This window comes from Enoplosus armatus, chromosome 11 (assembly GCF_043641665.1).
Source record: "Enoplosus armatus isolate fEnoArm2 chromosome 11, fEnoArm2.hap1, whole genome shotgun sequence".
Taxonomy (NCBI): Eukaryota; Metazoa; Chordata; class Actinopteri; order Centrarchiformes; family Enoplosidae; genus Enoplosus; species Enoplosus armatus.
This window is the reverse complement of record NC_092190.1, coordinates 2,994,743-3,019,027: the sequence shown is the minus strand read 5'-3', so window position 1 is coordinate 3,019,027 and position 24,285 is coordinate 2,994,743. Positions and strand designations below refer to the sequence as shown.

General features: G+C 43.1%; 1 protein-coding gene across 2 annotated transcripts in view; it reads right to left on the bottom strand.

Moving 5' to 3' along the window:
• ankrd44 (ankyrin repeat domain 44) overlaps nucleotides 1-24,285 on the bottom strand; it is a 29,403-nt gene that overhangs the window by 3,223 nt on the left and 1,895 nt on the right. Inside the window, exons 2-21 of one of the 2 annotated variants that reach the window (XM_070915248.1) lie at nucleotides 18,020-18,103; nucleotides 16,211-16,289; nucleotides 14,844-14,914; nucleotides 13,280-13,480; nucleotides 12,623-12,710; nucleotides 11,849-11,991; nucleotides 11,235-11,447; nucleotides 9,907-9,985; nucleotides 9,710-9,824; nucleotides 9,541-9,623; nucleotides 6,524-6,632; nucleotides 5,842-5,910; nucleotides 4,320-4,460; nucleotides 3,842-3,907; nucleotides 2,362-2,473; nucleotides 1,823-1,894; nucleotides 1,470-1,671; nucleotides 951-1,038; nucleotides 717-834; nucleotides 72-294 (exon numbers count right to left, since the gene is read on the bottom strand). In XM_070915248.1, coding sequence (XP_070771349.1) covers nucleotides 72-294; nucleotides 717-834; nucleotides 951-1,038; nucleotides 1,470-1,671; nucleotides 1,823-1,894; nucleotides 2,362-2,473; nucleotides 3,842-3,907; nucleotides 4,320-4,460; nucleotides 5,842-5,910; nucleotides 6,524-6,632; nucleotides 9,541-9,623; nucleotides 9,710-9,824; nucleotides 9,907-9,985; nucleotides 11,235-11,447; nucleotides 11,849-11,991; nucleotides 12,623-12,710; nucleotides 13,280-13,480; nucleotides 14,844-14,914; nucleotides 16,211-16,289; nucleotides 18,020-18,103 — 2,356 coding nt within the window. The remainder of the gene's footprint in view (nucleotides 1-71; nucleotides 295-716; nucleotides 835-950; nucleotides 1,039-1,469; nucleotides 1,672-1,822; nucleotides 1,895-2,361; nucleotides 2,474-3,841; nucleotides 3,908-4,319; nucleotides 4,461-5,841; nucleotides 5,911-6,523; nucleotides 6,633-9,540; nucleotides 9,624-9,709; nucleotides 9,825-9,906; nucleotides 9,986-11,234; nucleotides 11,448-11,848; nucleotides 11,992-12,622; nucleotides 12,711-13,279; nucleotides 13,481-14,843; nucleotides 14,915-16,210; nucleotides 16,290-18,019; nucleotides 18,104-24,285) is intronic. The other variant, XM_070915249.1, reaches the window with a different exon arrangement.

The window sequence follows — 24,285 nt, the reverse complement described above, 5'->3', positions numbered from 1 at the left end:
ATTGGAAAAGACATTCAACAGCCTCATAACTAATGAATAAAATAGGTGTCTGTATGAAGTGCGACACGGACCGTAGTAGCATGCCCAGTGCAGCGGTGTGTACCCGCTGTGGTCCCTCAGGGGGGGCAGGGACGGCGGCTCGGAGCAGGCGATGCTCAGCAGCTCGCTCAGCCAGGAGGCGTGGCCTCGGGCCGCGGCCAGGTGGATGGCGGTACGACCTCGAGAGTCGCCGAGCAAAACCGAGGCTTCCTGCTCCAACAGACACTGGATACACTCCTCCTGACCACACAGCAGCTGGCGGGGGGGGGGGGGGGAGGGGGGTCTTTAGGTCAGAGTCAAGCTTAAAGTATCAACTACTCTGTGTGAAGTTTACATTATTATCAACCATTTGATAAAGATAACAAGTCTGAAGGTTCATTTCCTGAGATATTTACAGTTTACCAATTCAAAGTAGGTGAGAACACTTTTGAATAATAACTGTACTGATCAATTATCAGATGTAACTGCTAATAGTGTGTATTTTGAGTAAATTCAGATTGAGGTTCATGGTGTCGATCATTTTAGACATTTAATTTACTGTCCAACAACCGAATAGAGAATATTTCCAGATGTGCACATGTGCATTGTAAGACATCAATTTCCTGTAATTGTAGGACACTCCAGTCTAAAGGTGAGACAGTGAGACCTGAGGGCTTTTCATACAGTTTAATATTTACCCCGAGGTGCAGCGCAGTGAGGCCGTGGTTATTGGCCACGTTGACGTTGGCTTCCCTCTCCAGCAGCAGCGACACAGCGTCAACGTGACCTCCTGCCACCGCCAGCATCAGAGGAGTCCTGCAGACGAAGACGAAGGGAGAGGAGGCGTGAGAGGAAGACAGGACACCATCGACAAGACTGGAACGGAACGAACGGGGGGGTTAAAACTAAACGAACACAGGAGGATCACTCACTGTCCCTGAGAGTCAGCAGCATCCACGAGGTCTGCACTGTCTGACTCATCCAGCAGGAGGCGCACACACGTCGTGTGGCCGTTCATCACTGGGGAGGCGAGAGAGACAGAGAGAGAGAGAGAGAGAGAGAGAGAGAGAGAGAGAGAGAAATGGTTATTAATAGTCGGCTAGATGACACATCAGTTCATTGAGATCAGATTGTGATGATTCCTTTCACAGCAGCAGAAAGCAGGAAATAAGAACAACAAACCAAATCAATTATGTAAGCATACAAGCTGTGAGCTTTCTGCTACAGGAAGGAGCCCCCAACCTGTTGACGTGACGCTAGAAGCATGTTGTTGTTTAAAATATCACTGCTGCATTAATATTTCTTAATGACAACTGGTCCAAACCATGATGGAACAGTGTCCATATACTTCTGGCCAGCAGAGAAGCAGGAAGAGTAAATTATCAGTAATAAAAACAAAGTAGACGTGATTGAAAATCGTTTGAACAACGCGAGATTGAAACTGAACCCACCTGCCAGGTGGACGGGGCTTCGTCCGTACTGGGTGTCGGTGGCGCGCGGCGACGCCCCCTGGCTGAGGAGGGTGTGAACAGAGTCAGTGTGGCCCCGGAGAGCGGCCAGGGCCAGGGGGGTCCTCCCCGCCTCGTCCCCCTGGTCCACCTCCCTCTCCCCCTGCAGCAGCACCTCCAGGGCCTGAGCGTGGCCGTGGTACGCCTGCACGGAGACAGAGAGTCTTTAAAAAAAAACACTTTATAACCTGCGTCACGTTGGGGAAAACCCCTACAAAGAGACCACAAAGAGACCACAAAGACCACTGTGTGTGTGTGTGTGTGTGTGTGTGTGTGTGTGTGTGTGTGACACTCACAGCCAGGTGCAGTGGGCTCCGAGCGTTCGGAGATTCAGGGTCGTCTTGATGACTGTCGTCTCTGTCCAGCAGCTGCAGGTCAACACACATCGATGCATTGTATTTAATAAACGTGCATATGTTTTGTAAAATCTTAATCAGAAAAATAACTGCAACTGTCAGACAAATGTAGTGGAGTATTATTTATTGTTATTATTATTGTTGTTGTTGTTATATATTTCCCTCTGATACGTAGTGGGGTAGATGTATGAAGTCGCATTAAATGGAAACAACAAAATTGTACAGTAATTAAGTAAATGTACTTCGCTACTTTCCACCACAGTCCAACATGAAACCTTCTGACACTCCACTCATACACACTGTGCCACATTCTTTCAAGCATTTCGTACATTTTTGACAGAAATCGGGATCAATGCCGTAACACGAGACAGAAACAGATGGAGAAAACGCCTGGAGTCACAATACAACTATTTCCTCCATGTGGTGTGTGTGTGTGTGTGTGTGTGTGTGTGTGTGTGTGTGTGTGTGTGTGTACTGACCAGCTCCAGACAGTGCCTGTGTCCGTAGGCTGCAGCGTAGTGGACGGGACTGTAGCCCTGTTTGTCCTTCAGAGAGGCCGTCGCTCCGCTCTGAAGCAGGAACTCTAAACATCTGGAACACAAACACGACACAGCTCACGTGCACTGAACACAACCTGCGGGGCGGGGACAGCGTGATGACTTCAAGGTGTCACGTGGGGGCACGTATCGGGCAGAAAGGGCGGTGAACGGGCTGGATGACTTCTGCAGATGTACGCAAAGGTTATTCAAACATGAGACGGAGTTTGTGGGTCTTTTATGTGTTTTCTTCTTATGCGTGTGCGCACTAAGGGAGATTCTGTCTGGTTTTTGTTTACCTCCTGGCTTGTCACTGTGTGTTTACCCACAGCACATGAAAAGAGACGGGATTGAGTTTTCTAATTGCCGACAATTTCCATGAAAAGACGGAACCCAGCAATGTGTTTGTCAATACTCACCTCCCTGCCATGTGTGGTGTCTGTGGCACCAGTGGTTCCCATGAATACATAAATCAGTAAAAATGGCACCCAAATATAAAGTTTCGTATATTACAAAAGGCTCAGCAATTTTCTAACACCTGGGAACTGCAGCTTTTAGCTAATCTTGTGAGTCAGTGATGCGTTTTTAATAGTTTTAGGAAAACAGTGGATCTATCAGGCTGTGATACACACACACACACACACACACAACATTGTGGACAATAAGAAAAGTATAGAATATCTCCAGATTTATCTTTTAAAACCATAATGGGTTACTGGAGTCCCAATTCCATACTATATACTTCCTGCATACAGCATGTACTAGTTGTCATAGTTACTGTTTTTGCTGTTCCGTAATAACACGAACCAAACTACAACTTTCAAATGCTTCTTCCAACTTTTTAAAAAGGATTTATTCAGATTTCACTGACAATAAGGGATGCACAAGAGAGCTTTGAGTGACGTGAGTGATGCCACCGTTTCATTTGTGCATTGCATTGTGGGACAAAAGTGTGAACAAACAAAACATTCATCAACGATGCACTTCAATGAGCCGTTATCTAGCGTTTAATTCAGGGCTTCAACTAACAGTTATTTTGTTATCGATTAATCTGCCAAATATTTTCTTCGTTAATCGATTAATCGTTTCGTCCGTAAAATGTCATAAAACAGTCCACAATGCTCGTATCAGTTCACCGACCAATCGTTGCTCCAGTTGGGAGACCTCCATCAGGTTTAATGGGAAAACCTTTGCTCAGAGGGTGTGTTGGAAAATGATGTTACATTACAGTTATTTTTTTTATTTATTTGATTACTTATTTCCTTTATTTATTCAATCAATCTTTTCATTTGTGTTTGTTTTCTGTTCTTAGTTTTTTTATAGTGCGTTTTCAGCAGTTTTGAGTCAACTCAGTTCAGTCACTTCTCCTGTGTTCTGTACATAATGGAAAGCTGCGTAACATCAGTATGTGGTGTGGACTTACAGCGCTGCCTCTTTCTCCCTCTCCGCCTGAACTCCTTCACTCTCTGGCTCCAGAGCAACACGGCGCCTGTAGGGGGGGGGGGGGGGGGGGGCAACAGGACGGGGGGGAGGGACGGGTGAGATAAAAGAGCTTACAGCATTAACACACTCAAACAACAGCCCCCTTTATACGGTGGCACCTACTAATGCCAACAAGTTGGGTGGATAACTTAGTGCATGCCCGGGCTGCATCTTAAACTGTGGGGCTGCCGATCCTGGGGGCCATGCATGACTATCACCACCTCGGTATCACCTCCGGTTACCATGGAAACAGAGAGGTGTGGACCATCAGGTTTCTATATGTAGTAACAGTAGACAGCTACCCAGATTTTCAGTGCAACACCAGAGAAGAGGTGCGAAGAGGTTTCAGATTTACAGCTTCTCTCCTCGCCAGATTATCAGAAAGAGGATGTGACGGTGGCCCCTCCCTGCCCTCTCACCTCCTGTCCAGGTCCGAGGCAGCGGCATAGTGCAGGGCAGAGCGCCCCCACTGGTCGGTGGCGTTGATGGCGGTCCCACAAGCGACCAGAGTCTCCAGACACTGATAGTGACGGCTGGCAGCCGCGTAGTGGAGGGGGGTCCTGGGAAGTAACAGGAGGAGAGAACGTCAGGCGACCAGAACACCCAGATAACACCCCCAATACCTAAACTCAGGACATACACTACATGGCCAAAAGTATATGGACACCCAAACTTTACACCCCTATGTGATGGTTGAACATCTTTTTCCACAACATTTTTGGAGCCTGTCTGCAGGGACTGGATCCCATTCAGCCACAAGAGCATCAGTGAGGTCCAGCACTGACGTTGGGTGATCGGGTCTGGCCAGAGGAGTCGGACGGGGTTGAGGTCAGGGTTCTTACACTACGAACTCAGAAAGCCATTTCTGTATGCACGGGGTTGTTGTCATGTTGAAACAGGGAAGAAGCGCGCTGTGAAAAATAACAGGAACTAAAGGGCCACGCCAAAAGTATGTGGACAGGGTGTCCTTGAGCAAATGTTAATGCTACTGTTCTAACAGGTTTAGAAAAGAGCGATGACGTACAGAAACTGTACCAAAACTCCTGATCTATTATCCAGACCAACAGGAGACACGTACCAACATGCAGGACTGGTGTGCTGTGCTACACACCAGCGTGTCGAGGTGGACTGACCACGAACAAAATGACGCATTGAACAGCAAACAATTAACGAGAAATGGCTCACACACACCCTTACCTTCACCTACCTACACCCATTCACACACACACACACACACACACACAAATAAGGGCTGCAGAGGGACCTGCTCTGCTTCTTTACTGAGTCATATTTTAAGCTTCAACACTTCCTTTGGGTACTCTACGATTATTTTCATTATTAATAAATCTCCTCTTTATTTCCTCAAAGTTAAGTTAACGTAACACTTAACTTTTTAAGTCCCCTTTTAGCATTTATAAGCAGTATACAAACATTCACTATAATGAAGTTGAACGCAGCTTTAAGGACCTTTTTAGGTGTTAACTAATGTACAGTATTTGTCAACAACTATAACTTTTCCTATGAAGAGACATATTTTATATTATTACAACTGTGTTGTTGACAAATACATTCATAAACACTTATATCTGCTACAACTACATTATAGTGTGTTATAAGCATTTATTAAATGTTTATATACAGCTTATAAATACTGAATGGAGGGACTTAAACTAAAGAGTAACCATTTAATCTGTAAAATTGTGAGAAAAAAAAAAAGAAAATCACAATTTCCAGACCACAAATGACTTGTTTTGTTCGGCTCAAACTCAATTTTGAGATACTGGAACCTGAGAATGCTGAAAGAGGACTTCAACTATCCTCCAATGATCAAAATGATTGTCAGGTCTTTGTTTTGACGATGTAATGATCATCTCATGGTTTCAGCCCTACTGACGACGTTATGAAGGGAGGTGTTACCTGCACAGCGATGTGTTCTCTTACCTGCCACAGTTATCCCTCCTGTTGTGGTCTCCACTGCTGCTCAGGAGCAACTTCACACACTCCACATTACTGCACACAGAGAGCAGGTAGAGGTGTGTAAAACACATTTTCTCTTTTTAATAATAATAAACTTAATGAACAACTAAACTAACCCAAAGGAAAGCACTAAATGTTGCTTAAAAAGATGACTAAAGGATACTTCCGGGTTTACTCCAACAAGGGTCTCATTTTCAAGTTTGACCCTTGCTTCTCTCTGTTATAATATCACTGTACTTGTGTACTTGCGATGTGGGATCTCATCATTAAGAAGAAGTGAGAGGGGGCGAGAAACACGAGCAGTCCGACGATCAGACAGGTTTTAAACGATCGCTCGGGTTAGCCAAACTGAAGGTGAAAGGTAAAAATCCATCACAGTCAGACAGACTTTTTCTGAGCAATGAGGGATTATTACCGACATTTCAGGTGAGCTCACTTTCTGTTTCACCTCCAAATAAAAGCAGCTTAATCTGAATAAACTGTTCACGACCTCTTTGATCGTCTGAGTGCTCCGTCATGCTGATGTTCTCAGATCTAGAAATGATGTCCAAAACTACAAACATAAGAGCTGTTGTAATAAACCAGAATGATCAATCATTTAAACCCTATCTTTTTGAAAGAGGGCTATGTCCTATAATGACCTCACCCTCCGGCAGCAGCGGCGTGCAGGCAGGTCCTCCCCAGACTGTCAGGAGTGTCTATCTGGAAGCCTGCAGACAGGACCGAGTCGTTACACATTATGCTAAACCTCCGGCCTGAAGAGGGCAGCGCAGGGAGACGGAGGGAGGCCAGACAACACACAGCAGCAGCAGCCACCACAGCGAGAGAGAGAGAGAGAGAGAGAGACAGGAAGAGGAGGAGTTGGAGAGAAAGACAGGTATAAGTGACGACAGGTGGGGGGAGAAGGTTAGGTGAGAGTGCATGATGCTGGCCGTGCATAACCAGGAAAACACAGAAACACCTGCACGCTACATGTTACACAGAGAGAGAGCTGACGACGCGTCATAAAAAAAAGATATTAGATATATAAGATCAGGAAGGAAGGAAGGAATCTGAGAGTGAGAGCAGCAAGTAGTTCAGTTCAGCGCAAGGACTTTTCCAGGAACCCTTGAACATTTTTAGGAATTCAGGAACTTGTGTACCATACCATGTCATTCATCATCATCATAGCAGCATAATTGTTAAGGTGCTAAAAACATGTCACATCACTATAATAATGGTCTCAACACATCTAACAGCACCTGAAACCTCATTCCTGGCATCAGAATAGTGGGGTGGCTATGCACGACAATATTGCAACTACAGTTCCCATAACCAAAAGGAAGTATAATGTTGCCATTGAAACAGTGAGCTAGCTTTGGGCTACAACTTGAGCCCTGTTTATTTAGCCTATATTTGTTTACATTTCGGCATATTGGCATGCCGAATTATCTATTAGAAGTTCCTGTTTGCAATGTACCCATGGATGTACAGACAGCTATCACTGTATAGCTTTTATACGGATTAAAACTTAAAAACTTGATGATTCTCAGGCAAGTTCTGAAGTTATAAGGATTTTTTGATGATTTCAAAGCCGATTTATGGACGTTTATAGACGTTTAGAAATATTGATGTCTTTGGGAAGTGCAAGTTATACTGAATCTAAAATGAAGGGTCTTAAAGTACCTTTTAAAGTACCTTTACTGTCACAGACACTGCTGAACCTCCAACTGCTGACCATGTTGATAAGAAGACAAATCATCAATAACTAACTTCCTGTCGTTTTTAGAAGACCGGCATGCACCTGTCCTGTTCACCTCAACTCTCCTCTCTCCTTGATTGACCTTCGTCAGGTCAAAACAAAGGTTAGTTCTGGGACTGAAAACACTGTCTATTTTAAATAAACTGAATAAACTTGCACCTACATGTGATGAACATATAATTACTACAACATGTGACAATAAGCACTGGTGGCCACCAGAAGAAGGACTAGAGATGGGAAGCTGACTAGATGATGCAACTGACCACAGAGAGACGGAGAAAGCACCTACTTAATTTGCAAATTGTTTCAATGTGGTTACGTGCTGAATCAGAAGAAAAACAGTCAGCAGATCCTCGACACTCAGGCGCCTGTATACAAAACATCCATTCAAAGCTTTCAGACGACACCTCGACACCACATGCTATGTGATGTCTGATTTCTTTAAAAGAAATGCTGATGAAGCTAATGAAGTTTGTTTGACATCTAGCTTTTCGTTTATTGGCAGCTTTTTGTGCGACTAATGAACGTGCTGCAACACTACAGTAGCACAAGGGTGAATTACAGAGAACAACACGACGACTGTGTTGCCGTCTCGTGCCGTGGCTTTTTAATCCTTTAAAGTTACAATTTGCCTAATCTTCGCGGTTCTTCAGATACGGACTTTTAGCTCCGAGCGCAACAAATACTAAGAGCTCAGGCCACTACTGCTCACAACAGTCCTGACCAGACGCAACACACTGCAGCTGCACATGGCTCAAGCACATGTAAATGACTTCTTTGTTGTTTCACTACAGCTACTCAGCAGAGCCACATGAGGAGCCCAGTCTCATCCTGCTCCAGGCCCGCCAGGCCCTTGTTAAATCAGTCAAAAAGGGATCTGGAGCCATAAAGGATTGTTGTCATCTGTGTTGGAAAACCCTCTCTCAGAAAGCCGACAAAATATATAGGATGAGTGGAAACACACATTGTTTAATTGCCAAAAGCAACAAGGAAACTTTTCAGATGTAAACAAGATTTGAACAACCAATAGAGGAGAATGTGACAGAATACTGCCTCTTGTCCAGAGGGAGAGTGGTCCCATCAGTGAGTAATTAGACTCAGTGGGGCCTTGTCTGTTTCTGGAACATTGTGACTTGAATTTGGCCAGAGCTGAATATGTGTGCTTGTGGAGGAATTCACCACTGGGAGTAAGAAAAACAACCGGCCTTAAACCTCCCTGAAAACTACAGTCGAAGATGATGTTAAGACAAAACAGACTCTGAGTCAGCACATATCCGCAAATGATGATTCAAGTGTTCTTATTCTTATCGAGAAATATCAACTAAGCTAGAAGTTTAAATGAAAAAAAATGTTTCCCCAAATCCAATAAAGGGTAGGACACAGCTAACGTGCTAACCTGTAACCCCACACTAACTAAGTAACTGCTAACTATTGTAGTTAGATAATGATATGCTAACTCTTAGCCTTCAAAGTAACGCTAGGTTACTTCGTTACAGGTTACAGAGGGGTGTTTCTGCTATTTAGCCTATCCTGGTTTACGTAAACGGGGTGGACAAAATAATAAAAAACACCTGTCAGTATGTAACGCAATGCAGTTCAACAGCAGCGCGAACTGCAGCCTCCAAAATGACCTTGCAGTTGAATGAACACCTCTCTAGAACAGTTTCAACAAAAACAAAATATTACAACCTTCATAATAGGAGGATTTATTGCAGGACTGTTGTATTATGCACTAGTTTCGGATAGGTGTACCTAATAAACTGGCAATTGTTCACATTCTGCTAAAACACACAAGAATTGAACACCAATTAAAGGTAAAGCAGTAGAGGTCAGTACTCTTTTTTTTTTAGTAAAGATGCAAATACAAAACAAGACGTTCAACTTTATTCTAAATCTAGTTCAGGGTTAAGTTTGTGAGCTACCTGAGGACAGCAGCTTCCGGCAGCAGTCAGAGTGAGCATTCAAGGCCGCCAGGTGAAGAGGGAACATGCCGTGGACTCCTCGCCTTTGGAGAAAGATTTAGAAAGGAAACAATAGTCTCTTTTACTTAGATCATTGGTCACAAATGTCTCAACAGGTGAACAAACAAACCTTGTGCAGTCTGCTCCACTGGTGATGAGCGTGTTGATGAGGAGTTCATGACCATAGCGAGCAGCAATGTGGAGAGGGGTGTTGCCGTCCTTGTCCACGCTGTCAATCTCCCCACCTGAAATAAAACGTCATTTTACACGGAGAATATGCAACAAGTGTAACTTAAAGGGGCAAAATTGAGCATAAAGAGGTCTAACCGTTCTGGATGAGGGTCTGGGACCGAGTGAAGCGTCCGTGAACAGCCGTCATGTGAAGAGGACTCTTCCCGTCCCGACTCTGAAGAGGTTGGAGCAGAAATATATTTTTATCATCATGTCGCCATGCTTCTCTTTGGCATGATAACACGCTAACGTTTAGCAATTTAACAAGCTCACATTCTTATGTTGACATGCCTCCCCTTAGCATGGTAACATGTTATGTTTAGCAATTAAACAAGCAAACATGATCATGTCAACATGCTTCACTTAAGCATGGTAACACGCTAATGTTTAGCAATTTTACAAGCTAACATTATTATGTTGACATGCCTCCCCTTAGCATGGTAACACATTATGTTTAGCAATTTAACAAGCTAACAATATCATGTGGACATGCTTATGCTTAGCATGGTAACACGCTAATGTTTAGCCATTTAACAAGCTAACAATATCATGTGGACATGCTTATGCTTAGCATGGTAAGACGCTAATGTTTAGCCATTTAACAAGCTAACAATATCATGTGGACATGCTTATGCTTAGCATGGTAACACGCTAATGTTTAGCCATTTAACAAGCTAACAATATCATGTGGACAGGCTTATGCTTGGCATGGTAACACGCTAATGTTTAGCAATTAAACAAGCAAACATGATCATGTCAACATGCTTCACTTTAGCATGGTAACACGCTAATGTTTAGCAATTTTACAAGCTAACATTATTATGTTGACATGCCTCCCCTTAGCATGGTAACACGTTATGTTTAGCAATTTAACAAGCTAACAATATCATATGGACATGCTTATGCTTAGCATGGTAACACGCTGATGTTTAGCAATTAAACAAGCAAACATGATCATGTCAACATGCTTCACTTTAGCATGGTAACACGCTAATATTTAGAAATTTTACAAGCTAACATTATTATGTTGACATGCCTCCCCTTAGCATGGTAACACGTTATGTTTAGCAATTTAACAAGCTAACAATATCATATGGACATGCTTATGCTTAGCCTGGTAACACGCTAATGTTTATTATTCTTTAAACGTTTCAGTGCAATACATATATAGTCATACACAACAGTACAATACATATATATATACGTATATATACATATATATATATATATATATATATACACACATATTATATACATTGTTGTTGTGTATAGTTTTTTGCTTATGCTTAGCATGGTAACACGCTAATGTTTAGCCATTTAACACGCTAATGTTTAGCCATTTAACAAGCAAACATTATCACACTGACATGCTAACAGTTAACGTGTTAACATGCTGCTATTTAGCTTGTCAGCAGCTGGCGTACCTGTACGTTGACATCAGCCCCGTTGTTGACCAGGAACTCCAGACAGAGCGCTCCATGTGTGGAGGCGGCGGCAAAGTGCAGCGGAGTGAAGCCTTTGTTGTTGGGCTGGCTGACATTGGCGCCGTAATCGATCAGCTCGCTGACGACGGCGTCCTGACCGTTAAAACAGGCCAAGTGCAGCGCTGTGTTCCCAAAGCCGTTGGACTCATCTATCTGTGGTCAGAGTGAAAACAAGACCTGTTAGTATGGCCAAGGAAAGGTGTGCGTGTTGGTATGCTTTTGCGAGACAATGAGTTAATGTGTACACAATGAGCGCTATTTTGTTAGTTAAAGAATCTGTTGGGAGTATGAGTCATTTTCCTCAAGTGTGAAGCAGACACTGAATCTGTGTGTGTGTGTGTGTGTGTGACTAAAGACCAGTTAATCGGGGATGGCTTGTCCAATAGGGTACAAAAGCCGTGTCCCCAAGTGGGAAAAAGATGATTCTGAGGTCAGTGGTTAAAGTTAGGGTCTCCAGGAAATGAATTCTCTATATAGTCTATGTGATGTACCCAAAAGTGACCCAAGTCATCGCGTGTGTGTGTGTGTGTGTGTGTGTGTGTGTGTGTGCTGACCTCCACAGCCAGGTTAAGCAGGTGTTTGACCACGGCGATCTGTCCGCTGGAGGCCGCCGTGTGGAGGGGAGTGTATCCCCGTTTGTCCTTACAGCTGATCTCCGCCCCCTGACTCACCAGCAGACACACCACATCCAAATGACCTGCAGGGGGCGAACCAGAGCACACACGACATGGACAAAGAAGAAGAAAACAGCTGTTAGATGAAGATGTTCATGGACTAGAAGCAACATCAAAGTGATAAATAACTTCGTTGGGGATTTTGAAGTCAACAACGTTGGATTTGTGTGATTATTCAAAGTTATTATTTCGGATCATTTAACTTGCCAGTGATGTTTCTGGTCAACATTAAAGTGTCACCTTTTATAGTGAAGTTTATTGCTCAACTGTAAAATATCCTTCCTCAGGAAGTTCTTATCGCAACTCTTTATTTACAATATTTTAGGAATCATTGTAAAAATATTTGAGTTTTTTTTAAGAGCATCTGTAAATATTTGTCAAACTTGTTTGAAACAATACTACAGTCTGCTGTAGTGTTTGTATTTACTGTACTTAATGTACGTTTCCTGCTGCCGTGTTAACTTTGTAAAGTCACCCTCTGTGTTATGTCCTGTCTGGTTTCACGCTGCTTGAGCTCTGATGAAGCTCCTTCGGCTATTAGGCGACGCAGAATGAACCACTGATTCATTTTTCCAGGCACGTCTTCAACGATCTGCTTCCAGGAAATATAGGCGTGATGTGCGACATGTAACAAACTCCGTCTTTGTCTCTTACCCATGAAAGCTGCCCAGTGCAGCGCCCGGCCATCCTTCTTATCAAAGGCGTTGATGTTGGCTCCTTTAGCGAGGAGGAGGTTCACCATCTGACAGAGAGAGAAACAGAGGGGTGAGAAATGACTGGGTAATGACTGGGTAATATCAGAGATATACATTTGTGTTAGTATGTTTATATGTGTGCAGCAGGAACAGTATGAGTGAGCATAAGTGTTTGTGTCGGTGTGATAATGTGTGTGTGTGTGGGTGATGGTCTTTATATAACAGCATTGTAAATACATCACTTGGCTCAGTTGTTGCATAAACACTCTGGAGAGACCGTGTTGGACAGAAATAGAGAAGCCGTCCATTCAGCTTGCCTGCAGAAATCTGCCGCCTTCTCGTTGTTAATTTTAGATTCAGCATATTTGTGAATGATTCCATCCAAGACAAGGAGTGTTTAAAAAAAAAAAATGCTCAACCCACTTAATAACCCCAATGATACAGCTGAACTCGCCCACCTCTTTCCTTCAACCAAAATGGCACAAAGGACGGTTACATCACAGCCTGTTTACTGGTGAACCACACTAATATACTGCAGCAGGAAACTGGTCATTTCATTATCATATATTCTACATCTAATGAACACATCTGAAGAGTCGGTTAGTCTCTGCAGCACCTCAGTGTGGCCGTTGAGGGCAGCGTGATGCAGGGCGGTGCGTCCGCCGCGGTCCGACACGTTGACGCTGCTCAGCAGCGGGATGATGACCTCAGCGCATCGCAGCGCGTTGTTGGCCGCAGCGACATGCAGCGGCGTCTGCCAGTTCTTGTCCCGAGCGTTCACATCAGCCGAGTGGCGGATCAGAACTCGCACCGCCTCCTGGGGAAGAGAGTCAAAGAGAGTGTGTGTGTTTATAAATACACAACTCACTTCTGTGCTACTTTCAGGAATCATTTTCAGTTCTGTGTATTTTTATGTTTGTGTTATTTATGTTCACACCTCCGACCACCGGGCAGAACGTCTGCTGATGAGAGATGTACTTAAAGTCACAGTGAACACACAATATGTAGGCGGAGTGATTTAAATCAAGTCCTTCACGTGATTGGTTCACTCAAAAGTGGGTGTGGCTCAATGAATACAGCACAACAACGCAGATGCAGCTGCGGGTTTGTTACAAGAACTCAGTTCGAGTCTCCGAAACGTAGCGATCTACTGCTAGCAACATTAGCACTGCAGCTGAAACCGGCTCCGGAGGGTTACCGCTGTGATGGGAAAAGAATACAGTAGACCTCGACCACATTCTTTGGAAACGTTTTATATGTTGGGGCGGGTTATCTAGCCACCTCAAATCACATTTGATTGGATATATTTATGTAACCGCCCCCGAGTTCAAGAGGAGTCTTCAAAAATGTTTTTATGTTTTACAGGAAGAGGAAAGAGAGGGATTTTATCGACATATATTTAGCATGTCCAACAGAATTAAGCTGCTTTTAGTAGTTTCTGCAGAAACAAAGAAACCTGTTGTCAAAAATACAGACTTGAATTACAACTGACTACATTTACTACATCAAATATACATTTACTTTAAGATCTTTTAATCGTACTGCAGATACTCCACATATTCAGCGTTATTAAGAAAGCAAAGGGCTGTAAATATCTCCCTTTTTAATTCTAAGTGTAAAATGGACACACTAAAAGATATCCCACAATGGATTGAAAATGGTTTTACAGCATGTTTGTACGCAGCTTTAGTGGGATACTTGTACCTTTGCTAAAACATGTCATTTGCAGTTATGTGAATGAATGAATGAATAAAGAAAGCAATGATTTCAGACTCTACACAAGTCCCCCCTGGACATTATTCCTACAACGTGAAAGGCCCTGAATGTATGTAACACCACTAAAAGACAGTTATTCAAGCCATGCTGAGTTACCTGTTTGGGCACTGCTGCTGCTGATTAATGGCTTTGACCCAGATTCACAAAGCTCACAAAAAGTAAAACTGTCCCATGTGCTCTGAGAATCGTGTGTTAGAGCGCCGGGAGAGGCAGAAAAGTGATGAGTGTGCGTGTCGGCCTGTTTTCAGGTAAATACCAGGAGGAGCGGCTCGACACCTGCGACACAGTGAGGATCTGAACGCTGCTGGAGGAGTTGTTGTTTTGGGAAGAAGAAAGGACTGGACTCTGGTGTGTGTGTGTGTGTGTGTGTGTGTGTGTGTGTGTGTGTGTGTGAGTGCGCACACCTCGCTCCGAGATGCCACGGCGCGATGGAGAGGGGTGAGCCACATGCTATCTTTGGCGTTGACCCGGGCGCCTGCAGACAAAGAGGAGGGAGAAAAACGTGGCCCTGATGAGAAGTCACTTCCAGCTGGTAGGATACACAGGCCTGCAGGCTTCATCAATTAACATTTAAGACTTTGAAAGAAGTTTTTAATGCTAAATAGAGTTAAAAAAAAATAAAAAATTAATATTAGAAGGTCTGTAGACTCTCATATCAAGATATCACGCTGCAGGCTTGAAACAGTTTGTAATTTGTAAGATTTATGATACTTTTAAGATGTAAATCCTACATTTGATGAGGAGAAGGTTAGCTGTATTCCATATTTCTTATTGTCAATAAATCCCATAAAAAAAACAAACCAACAACGAATTGATCCTACCAACTAAGTATTGTGTGTGTATTCTTGTTGTCCAGAAAATATACGTTAAGAAAATAAATATATCAACAAGTCAATGTTCTTTTATTACTATGAACATTAGCACTGTAGTTTATTTTGAGTCAATCCCACGCACACCATCCTGCTGCCGTAAATACTCACTATTACACCAAATGTGTATTAATCCGCAACTGAAAATAGTCCCCAGGAAATGCATAATTCACTGCTAGTTGAGTCATGTTTGCTAAAAAAAAAAAAAGACAATTGAAGACAATTGTAAATGTAAAACCACATGTTCGAATGGTGTTTTTAAATGTTTACTTCTTCTTGTAGGAACCAGTGGCCTTGTTACCGGTCTACGTCTTCCTGCCCGCGTCCCTCAGGCCAATCGTTCCCTGGATGCCGTTCTCATTCTGTCTTTCAGACCTACTATTGTGCCACCCACCACCTCCCCATCACCACCACTACTCCCAGTGTGTCCGGGGAGATTCAACTGACTGTTTCCATCAACCACCTGCTGGTTTTAGTCCACCAGCATCTAGAGGATCCTGTCCTTTCTCCTGTCTTCATATTGGTCTACACTAATGAATCTGCTCCACATCGATGGAGTCTGACATATTTCTCTGTTGATAAATATTATTATACACTTCCAACTGACTGCTCTTTATTGAAGTGGTTCTAGTATGTTTCAGGGTTTATTGACAATGACAAAAATATCGAATAACTCCAGCCTTAATCCATTCACCTCAGTCAAAATCATCAAGAGATATGATTGTTTTGCAGATCCACTGTTTACTTTATATGGCAGGTTGTATATATCATGAAAAAGTAGCAGGTTTACAGGCATTTCTCAAAACAAGGTCTTTGGGAACACCAACAGCTGAAAAAAAGGATGTAAGACGGAGGGAGATGAAGACTCAGACAGACGCAGAAACGAGAGGAACAAGTTTTACCAGAGAGGATGAGGAGCTCGGTGATCTCGGCATCTCCCAGGAAGGCTGCTGCATGCAGCGGGGTGCGTTTATCTGCGTCCTGAGGGGGGGGGGGAATCAGTCAGTTGGTACGGTGCAGTAGGTTTCAACCTTAATCAGCAGCTATTCTAAGGTCCTGTGGTTTAAGAGTGGGGTGGTTTTGATACCAGAGCCAATATGACACCAACACCACAGCAACACTTTTAGATTCATTTCTTCCACATGAAGAGAGAACATTATTTGTCTGGAGGACAAAGAAGGAAAGAGTGCTGGTATAAAAATATCAATGAACAGAAAAGAAATCAACAGAATTAGAGCAGAATTCAAAATCAGGACAAATACCATCACATGAGTTAATGACAAAATGACATCTGACCAAGCATTCAGCACCAGCTTTCAGTAAGTTGCTGCGTTTTGATATTTGGTACCCGTGTCAGCTACAGGTCTACAAAGCGCCTCTAAAAAAGGTCCAGCTCTTTCACGCTGACTGCTGGCTGGAATGTTACACGTTAGTGATCCACGAGTTCACGCTGAGAGCGAACAGAGGAGGCTGTGATATCAGTTCACAGATGATGAGCTGAGGATCAGCGACAGGGCCGTCAGTGTCAACACGTCCATTGTTCAGCTCTCACTCACACACACACACAGCATCCAGATGACCACCCCACATGTCCGTGTGACTGCTCTGAGTGCAGCCTCTCCAACAAAAACACATCTGAAGTGGACAATGACACACACAGGAGACTGAACACACAGCAGAGAGGAGACCAGGACTGCAGGCCGGTCCACATCCTGAGCTGCCCTGGTACAGACACGTGTTATGCATCTATACCCATATGATGTAAATAAACACGCCCTGAGCTTTGGCTTTGTTGACTCTTGACCTGTGGACCTCACCCTTGGGCGCAGGCTACAACAGGAAGTGGGAGGGGAGACGGCCAATTTCCACTGAGCCAGGCTTTTAATCTGAGTTGTAAAACTGTAGTTATGAGTTGTAGAGAATACCTCCATCCTGTGTATAAATATTAGGGTGCAGTACACGGATGAGCTGTGCATCAGACATGTTCACTGAGTTATGGCCATATAAACGGTACAAACACATGCTGCTGTGGCACCAGCTGTTGGTAAAGTTGTGCAGGATCTCTCAGTGTTCATATAAGCACGTGTCATCTAAATGTGGTTGCACAATTGCACAGAGAGGCATTACATTCTCCAAAGACTTCAATCAAACACATTATCTCAGAATTATGACTTTTATTTCTTGTCATTTTGACTTCATCCCGCAATTACAACGTATGGAGCAGAAATTACGAGATCTTTTCCCCCGTAGTTATAAGTTACAGATATCATAACTATGAGATGTTAAATGATAAATTACAAGGTCGAGAATTCTTTCAAAAGGTACGCTGTGGAGGTTTTTTTTTTTTTCAAACACTGTAAGTGCTTCATCCAAAATAATAATAAAAAAATAATCACCTTATTTTCCTTGGTGTAACTTTCCAGCAAATTTGACACAAATCTGTTCACGGCATTTTGAGCTATTCAATTAACTATCAAAGAGAAACAGCAAACAAAAAGACAAATGGGACCGAAAAGATAAACTTATTAGTGGTGGATTTCATATGAGCGTGACAAAGTTTTCATATTATTTAGACACCACAGCCTAAAACGGGTGAACTCTAGTTGAACAGACTGCTTTAGGAGGGTTTACCTGAATACGTCTCTAATCAGTATTATGCACCTGTGTGTGTGTGTGTGTGTGTGTGTGTGTGTGCGTGCGTGCGTCCTCACCAGAGCATTGATGTCTTCAGACTTGTATATGAGCATACGAATCTCTTCAGGGTCTCCGCTGAAGATCGCCTGGATGAGAGGCGGCTGAGGGGGAGACAGGAGACAGACGTGCAGTCAGAGCGTGAAGACGTTCAACGCGTGACCAGAAGCAACATGTCAGACATGCGAGATGTGACGAAGCGACATGTTAGGGGGGGGGGGGGGGGGGGTATTTTCCTAGACGTTACACAAGAGGAGGCCGAGCATGATCCTTCCCACGGTGTGTGTGTGTGTGTGTGTGTGTGTGTGTGTGTGTGTGTGTGGAGGAGCAGCTGCTTGACTTTAAGCTGCTGTGTTTACAAAAGCTGGAGAGCAGAGAGAGCTACTACGAGACTGCAGCCTGCTACACGACCGTATACAGAAATCTTCTTTATTACCGACAGGACTTTTTGAAACTCACTTCGTATACGTAGACAGGACCAAAATATTTGCCGCCAAACAAAGAAACTGTTGTTGTAGAAGAGTCTTTGTAGATACACATCATAAAAATAAAATGTCTGAGCAGAGAAAAGGCTTTAATGAAGGGCACAGCGTGGAGGTCATGTCTCCCGTATTTTCTTTCCTGGATCAGAGATATGAGGTAAATAGAGGCCCAACACACACACACACACACACACACACACACACACAGAAAGCAGCTATCAGTGTCAATCAGCACCCCAGCAGTATACTGAAGGCAATAAAAATGCCTGCAGAGCGACTTCTGCAGTCGACATGAGGGAGGGCTGTCAGAGACTTCCAGAGGACCACACAAGTGTTCATGCAGGTTCAACTGTACGTCCTCAGCTAAAAACAGCTGATGATCTCTAAAGCGGCTATAAATCAATAAACGCCAATGTGAAAACAATGCGACAAAGAGGCCGCTCACGGTGATGAACTTACAGAGCAGATGCTTTAGAAGATAGGACAGCAGAAATAAATGTACCTGCTACACCAAGTTATATATAATGGACCTTCCTGTAATCTTTGCTTTGTGAATTACTGGATAATTTTACTTTTTAAAAAAAGTCACTCTTTGGTTCAACTAGTGACAACCGGTACACAAATGCAAGCCGTAAAGAGGGGTCTCAAGCACACATTGCATCGTTTTAAGGGGTCACAAGCCAAAAATGTTGGGAACCGCTAGCTGTAGAGTGAAGAACCGGATAACACAACGATCCTTGGAGAGATTAGTAAAAAACTTTTTACAGCAAAAAAGAAAAGAACGTAAATTGGCATTGGTGTCTCTCCACCTGCTAAATACCCTTTTGATATCACTGGGTGGGACCACTGTCAAAAATAAATACTAAGACTTGACGTTCACTGTGAAGGATTGTGCAACTCATCCATTCATTTTGTTTGCAAAATAAGATATCACTTTGTTGCAGAATCATTTGATTCGGATCCCTAAAATCTATAGAAAGATAACAGAATACAATCACATCGTCATGATTACAGGAAAAGACAATGTTGGGTTATTGGAAGACAACGTGCAAAAACCACTGGTTTTGTGATGTAACACCAACTGAAAAGAGTCTAACGTGCAACATAAATCATTTAAGAACACTGAAAGTCAAAGCCTCTGCAGAGACAGGAATGTAGGCTGCAGGTTGGACGTGTTACTGATGAATCTGATCTAACAGAAACTTCACTTCACTTCCTGCCTCACTTCCTGTTGCACAGTCTCCCCTTCTCAGAAACAAGAGAGCGAGAGGAACCGCAGAGCAGTGTTTCGCTTCTGCTTTAGCAGCAGAGCACACATGTTCGCACAAAATGACAGCACTTCCTCATCCGACCTCCCCCCCTTGAATTACATTCTGGTGTAATGCCACGTCATCTGACTCCGAGGTAACAGGCATCGTTTGACATTTTTAGATACTGGTACCAGAGTTTAGCTCGCGATACCAAATTACTCTTTTTAGAACTTCCTTCACATAGTGTAAACCTTCTTCTGATTAATTGTAAAACGTCAAATTGTCCGTGTACGGATTAAACAAACGAGCTACAACAAGTTAATTCATGAGCATTAGAGGTGCTGGCAGGTGGATTTCCTTACCTTTGGACAGAGCCAGGCTAGCTGTTTCCCCCTGTTTCCAGTCTTTATGCTAAGCTAAGCTAACCACTTGCCAGTTCCAGCTTAATATACATACATGAAGGTGGTATGTTATCTTTTGGGAAATACTCTTTGTTGGTTTCTTTCTGAGAGTTAGAGGAGAAGATCGATACCACGCTCATGTCTAGTTACTAACTATGGAGCTGGAGCCAGGAGGTAATTAGCTTAGCTTAGCATAAAGACTGGAGGCGGGGGTAAACAGCACCTCTGAAGGTCACAAACAGTAATGTCAAAACAACCCAACGTTACATTAGGAGCTGTAACCGCCAGGTGCGGCGACTTTCTACAGTTGTCACGGTGAGGTTGCCAGGCAACCAGCAGAGACACTGCAGGTAAACTGTTAATCAAGAAACAGTTACAGCACGTAACTCCCTCTAAATCAACAAACTGTCATGTTTACATTTCTGTTTGTGTGCAGATTAAACAAATAAGATAGAATGTGTTAATTGATGAAGCTAGCTGCTTCCCCCTGCTTCCAGTCTTTATGCTAAGCTAAGCTAACCTTCTCCCTGCTCTAGCTACGTACTTAACACACAGACATGAGAGTGCTATCAATTTTTTCAACTCTCTGAAAGAAAGAAAATAGACACATTTACCATCATTCCTTCAAATAAAACACTTTAAATATATTATTATATATATTATATATCATTTAAATCACAGAATAAGTAAACAAACTAGGAATCTGGCCGGACATTCAAAGCGTGTCCTAAAGACATACTGCAGTCGGTACCCATGTTTGTATGTAAAGTCAACAGCTAGCCTCAAGACAAAATAAACTAAGACTAAGAATGTGACATTTCAGGGTATTTAAGAGTCTCTCCTCAACACCTCGACCTTCCACCTGGAGGTCAAACCTGGTTGAACAAGAAGGAGCAGGGCGGCTGGTTTCACTTTTTCCTCTGTGAAACTCCCACCTATTCTCACTCCGGGCAACAATTTCATGCCACCTAACAAAGCAGAAAGCATCTCGCCAAAGAGGAATTAAGTGGGTGAAATGGAAGGAGAGAGAGAGAGAGAGAGAGAGAGAGAGAGAGAGGAAGGAGATCGTCCCGTCTTCCTCATCACTTTCTCCTGCACGTTTTCATTCAAGTTCATAGCTGTTAAGCAGTGATTCAGGTTTAATCAGTGTTTACTTGAGCAGAGTGATAAGAGATGGAGGGAGGAAGGACACATTTAGGGAAGTGAACGAGGCCCCAGCTGGAGAGAGAAAGAAGCAGCCAACACTTGGCAGCATATGGCCTCTTAAGCTATGCGTTTCTTTCTAAGTGCTGCACACACACACACACACACACACACACATTCTTGTCTACATGCACAAAAACTCAGCTGGCAACAGTCCCTTGTCACAGTGTCTGCGATCGCCATGGAGACTCGGGGAGACGGGCGCTGGCACAAGAAAGGCAACGAGGTTTAGAAAGCGTGAGCATGAATGAGGGCATTTCCTCGAACACATACCAGCACCTACACACCGACCGATAGCAGCGCTTTGAGGCCGATAAATATCTTTTTTTAAATGTGACACCAATAAAAATCAGCCAATGTTTGTCCAACAAAGACCTTTAAAGACGTAATAAAAACATGCTATCTTACAGTCTCAATAAACGTTACTATCAAAGATGTGAGAATCAGCAACTGACCATTTGATAAAACCCAAAACAGAGACTGTCCAGTCGTATCTTAGCAACCGTTACTAGGCACGGCAGGTCTGCTAAAAATGAGAAGTTCTGTCCATCAAATCAAGTTTCAAGAATTACCTTGAATTTTGAGCTCAACAGGCATAGCAACAGTAACTAGGGGGGGCGTGGCTTAGCGAACAGTCATTTTGTCGACCTCATTCAGAACCCCATTGACATTTGTAACAACTCTAATAACTGAAAATACAGGAACACAACCTTCCTCAACAGCATGTTGTGAAGGTTCGCTTCATGTGTTTAGGTAAGGACGGTAGTTCTTTGTTGTTGTTTATTTGTTATTTATTCAATACTTACGTTTTTAGGGGCTAGATAAGATGAGACATGAGAGAGACGTGGGCGCCCCCAAAGGCTCACAAGAGAAATGTGAAGCGATGTGAGATGATTAATGAGCCAGTTTCTGAGTCAAGTTCTGCTACAAATATTTCATTTGACTTCTTTAGGCCTCCAACAGTTTATTTCAAATGAAACCATCTGAGAAGTTCAGAGCGGAAACATCTGAAGTGACGAGGGGCCTCAACTAGACTCATTTTGTAAGTGCCATAAAGGTTTGGAGCCACTGCAAAGCCACAAATAAAAGGTATAACATAAAGTTTGAGGGTTGGCTTATCTGGAGTAACAGTGCGCTCTCATTTTGAAATAAAGGCATCTCATGCGTGTTCCTGCGTTGTTACGGATGTCACGTTGTTCCCCATTGAGCTCCACGATGTTTCCACACTTGAATCACTGGTTAAACATCAGATATGACCGGTGAATGTGGTCAGACCACGAGTGGTGGTGGGCGTTTACAACCGACGTGCATGAGACTTTTAAGTGATAATCATGAGCCTGCTATGAAAATGAAACCTCGCTAACACCTCCTAGAAAAGCAGCTTTAATTAACAATTTTCAGCTGGAAAAAAATATTGGAGCTGGACCTGGCGTCCCTCATCCTGGACAAAAAAAAAACATAAACCGTATTCTTACAGTACGCTGCAAGGAAGAACACTTTACCACAGTGGATTAATGAAAACAGTTAAAGACTGGCAGAGAGTGCTGTTTGACTTAGTGCCATTAGAGTACTTCAAATGTGTACCACATTCAAAAACAAACCAATTTAACTACGTAGAGCCTGGCGTCTCTGCCATCATGCTGCAGGGACTTTCTTGATTGTTCTTGTTGCACGTTCTCATTATAACCTCCGTGTTAGTGAATCTGTGTTTTTGGTTTGTTTTTTTATGTCTTTTGTACTTTTTATTTCTCTATCCGCCTTCTACTTGTTGTAAAAGTGAAAACTAATAAATTGGTTTGTTTTTTTATGTCTTTTGTACTTTGTATTTCTCTATCCACCTTCTACTTGTTGTAAAAGTGGAAACTAATAAATATATTGCTTCAGCCAAGTGAGTTCTGCAGTTAATCATTTAATAAGTTTTGATGTTCAAATGACAAATTGTAATATGTCATATTAAATGCCACATGTTCTGGCTCATTTGGTCGAAAAACTGCATTTGGTTTGGCATGCAAACATTTATCTTATGCATGCTCTCATCTAAAATCATTATGACGCCGACACTCTTTTACTATAAATCTTAAGAGAGCGAGCCGTGTGTTGATCCAGCTGACTGTCAATAAGCTGCACTTTTGCAGGTTTGGGTTAAAGGACTTGTTGCTATGACAACAGTTCCAGATTAATTATAAGCAGCTTCGAAGAGCCAGAAAAATCCAGACTCGCGTCAAATCGTCGACACTGTAATCTGGATCAGTCTGATGGGGGGGGGGGGGGGTCCCTGGTCTACAAGGAAGTGATTCAGGACCCCGTTGATAGAACTGGAGGGACGTGCAGACCTCCCCTTCTCATCCTACACAAACTTCCTCCATCAGATTAAACTGTTTTCATTATAAACACACACAGTCTAACCTGCAACACATAAACATCATGTCCCAAACACACACACACACACACACACACACACTCATGTATACAGTGTGTCTCTCCATAAAGGAAAGCCTGTCTTCATTTCCTCTGAAGCCTGAGGTGACATTGAGGCCTCCAACAGCCTCGTCTCCTTCCCCCTCGGGGTCAACGACACACTTCTCCCAACAGCGAAGCGCTAAATCAAAACCTGCTAATCTGCACGTTATTATTCCCTCAGTGTCCACCTCAAACTGTTTCACCTGCCCGAGAACAGACACACAGATGTTTAAAAACAAGGATGAAGGAGAAAGAAACACAGGAAATCTGATAAGGGTAGTGTTTATGCACACATCCACTATAGACACACACACACACACACACACACAGCAGTGCTGTCAGAAGTCAACAACTTCCTGAGCTTCCTTTGTTTTCTGTTTGGCGGAAAGATGATGTTTCTACCTTAAAAGAAGCCTTCTGTATCGTGCATGTATACATTACCAGCATGGCAAATAGGAGAAAATACAGCTTAACAAGCACATTGTGCTTA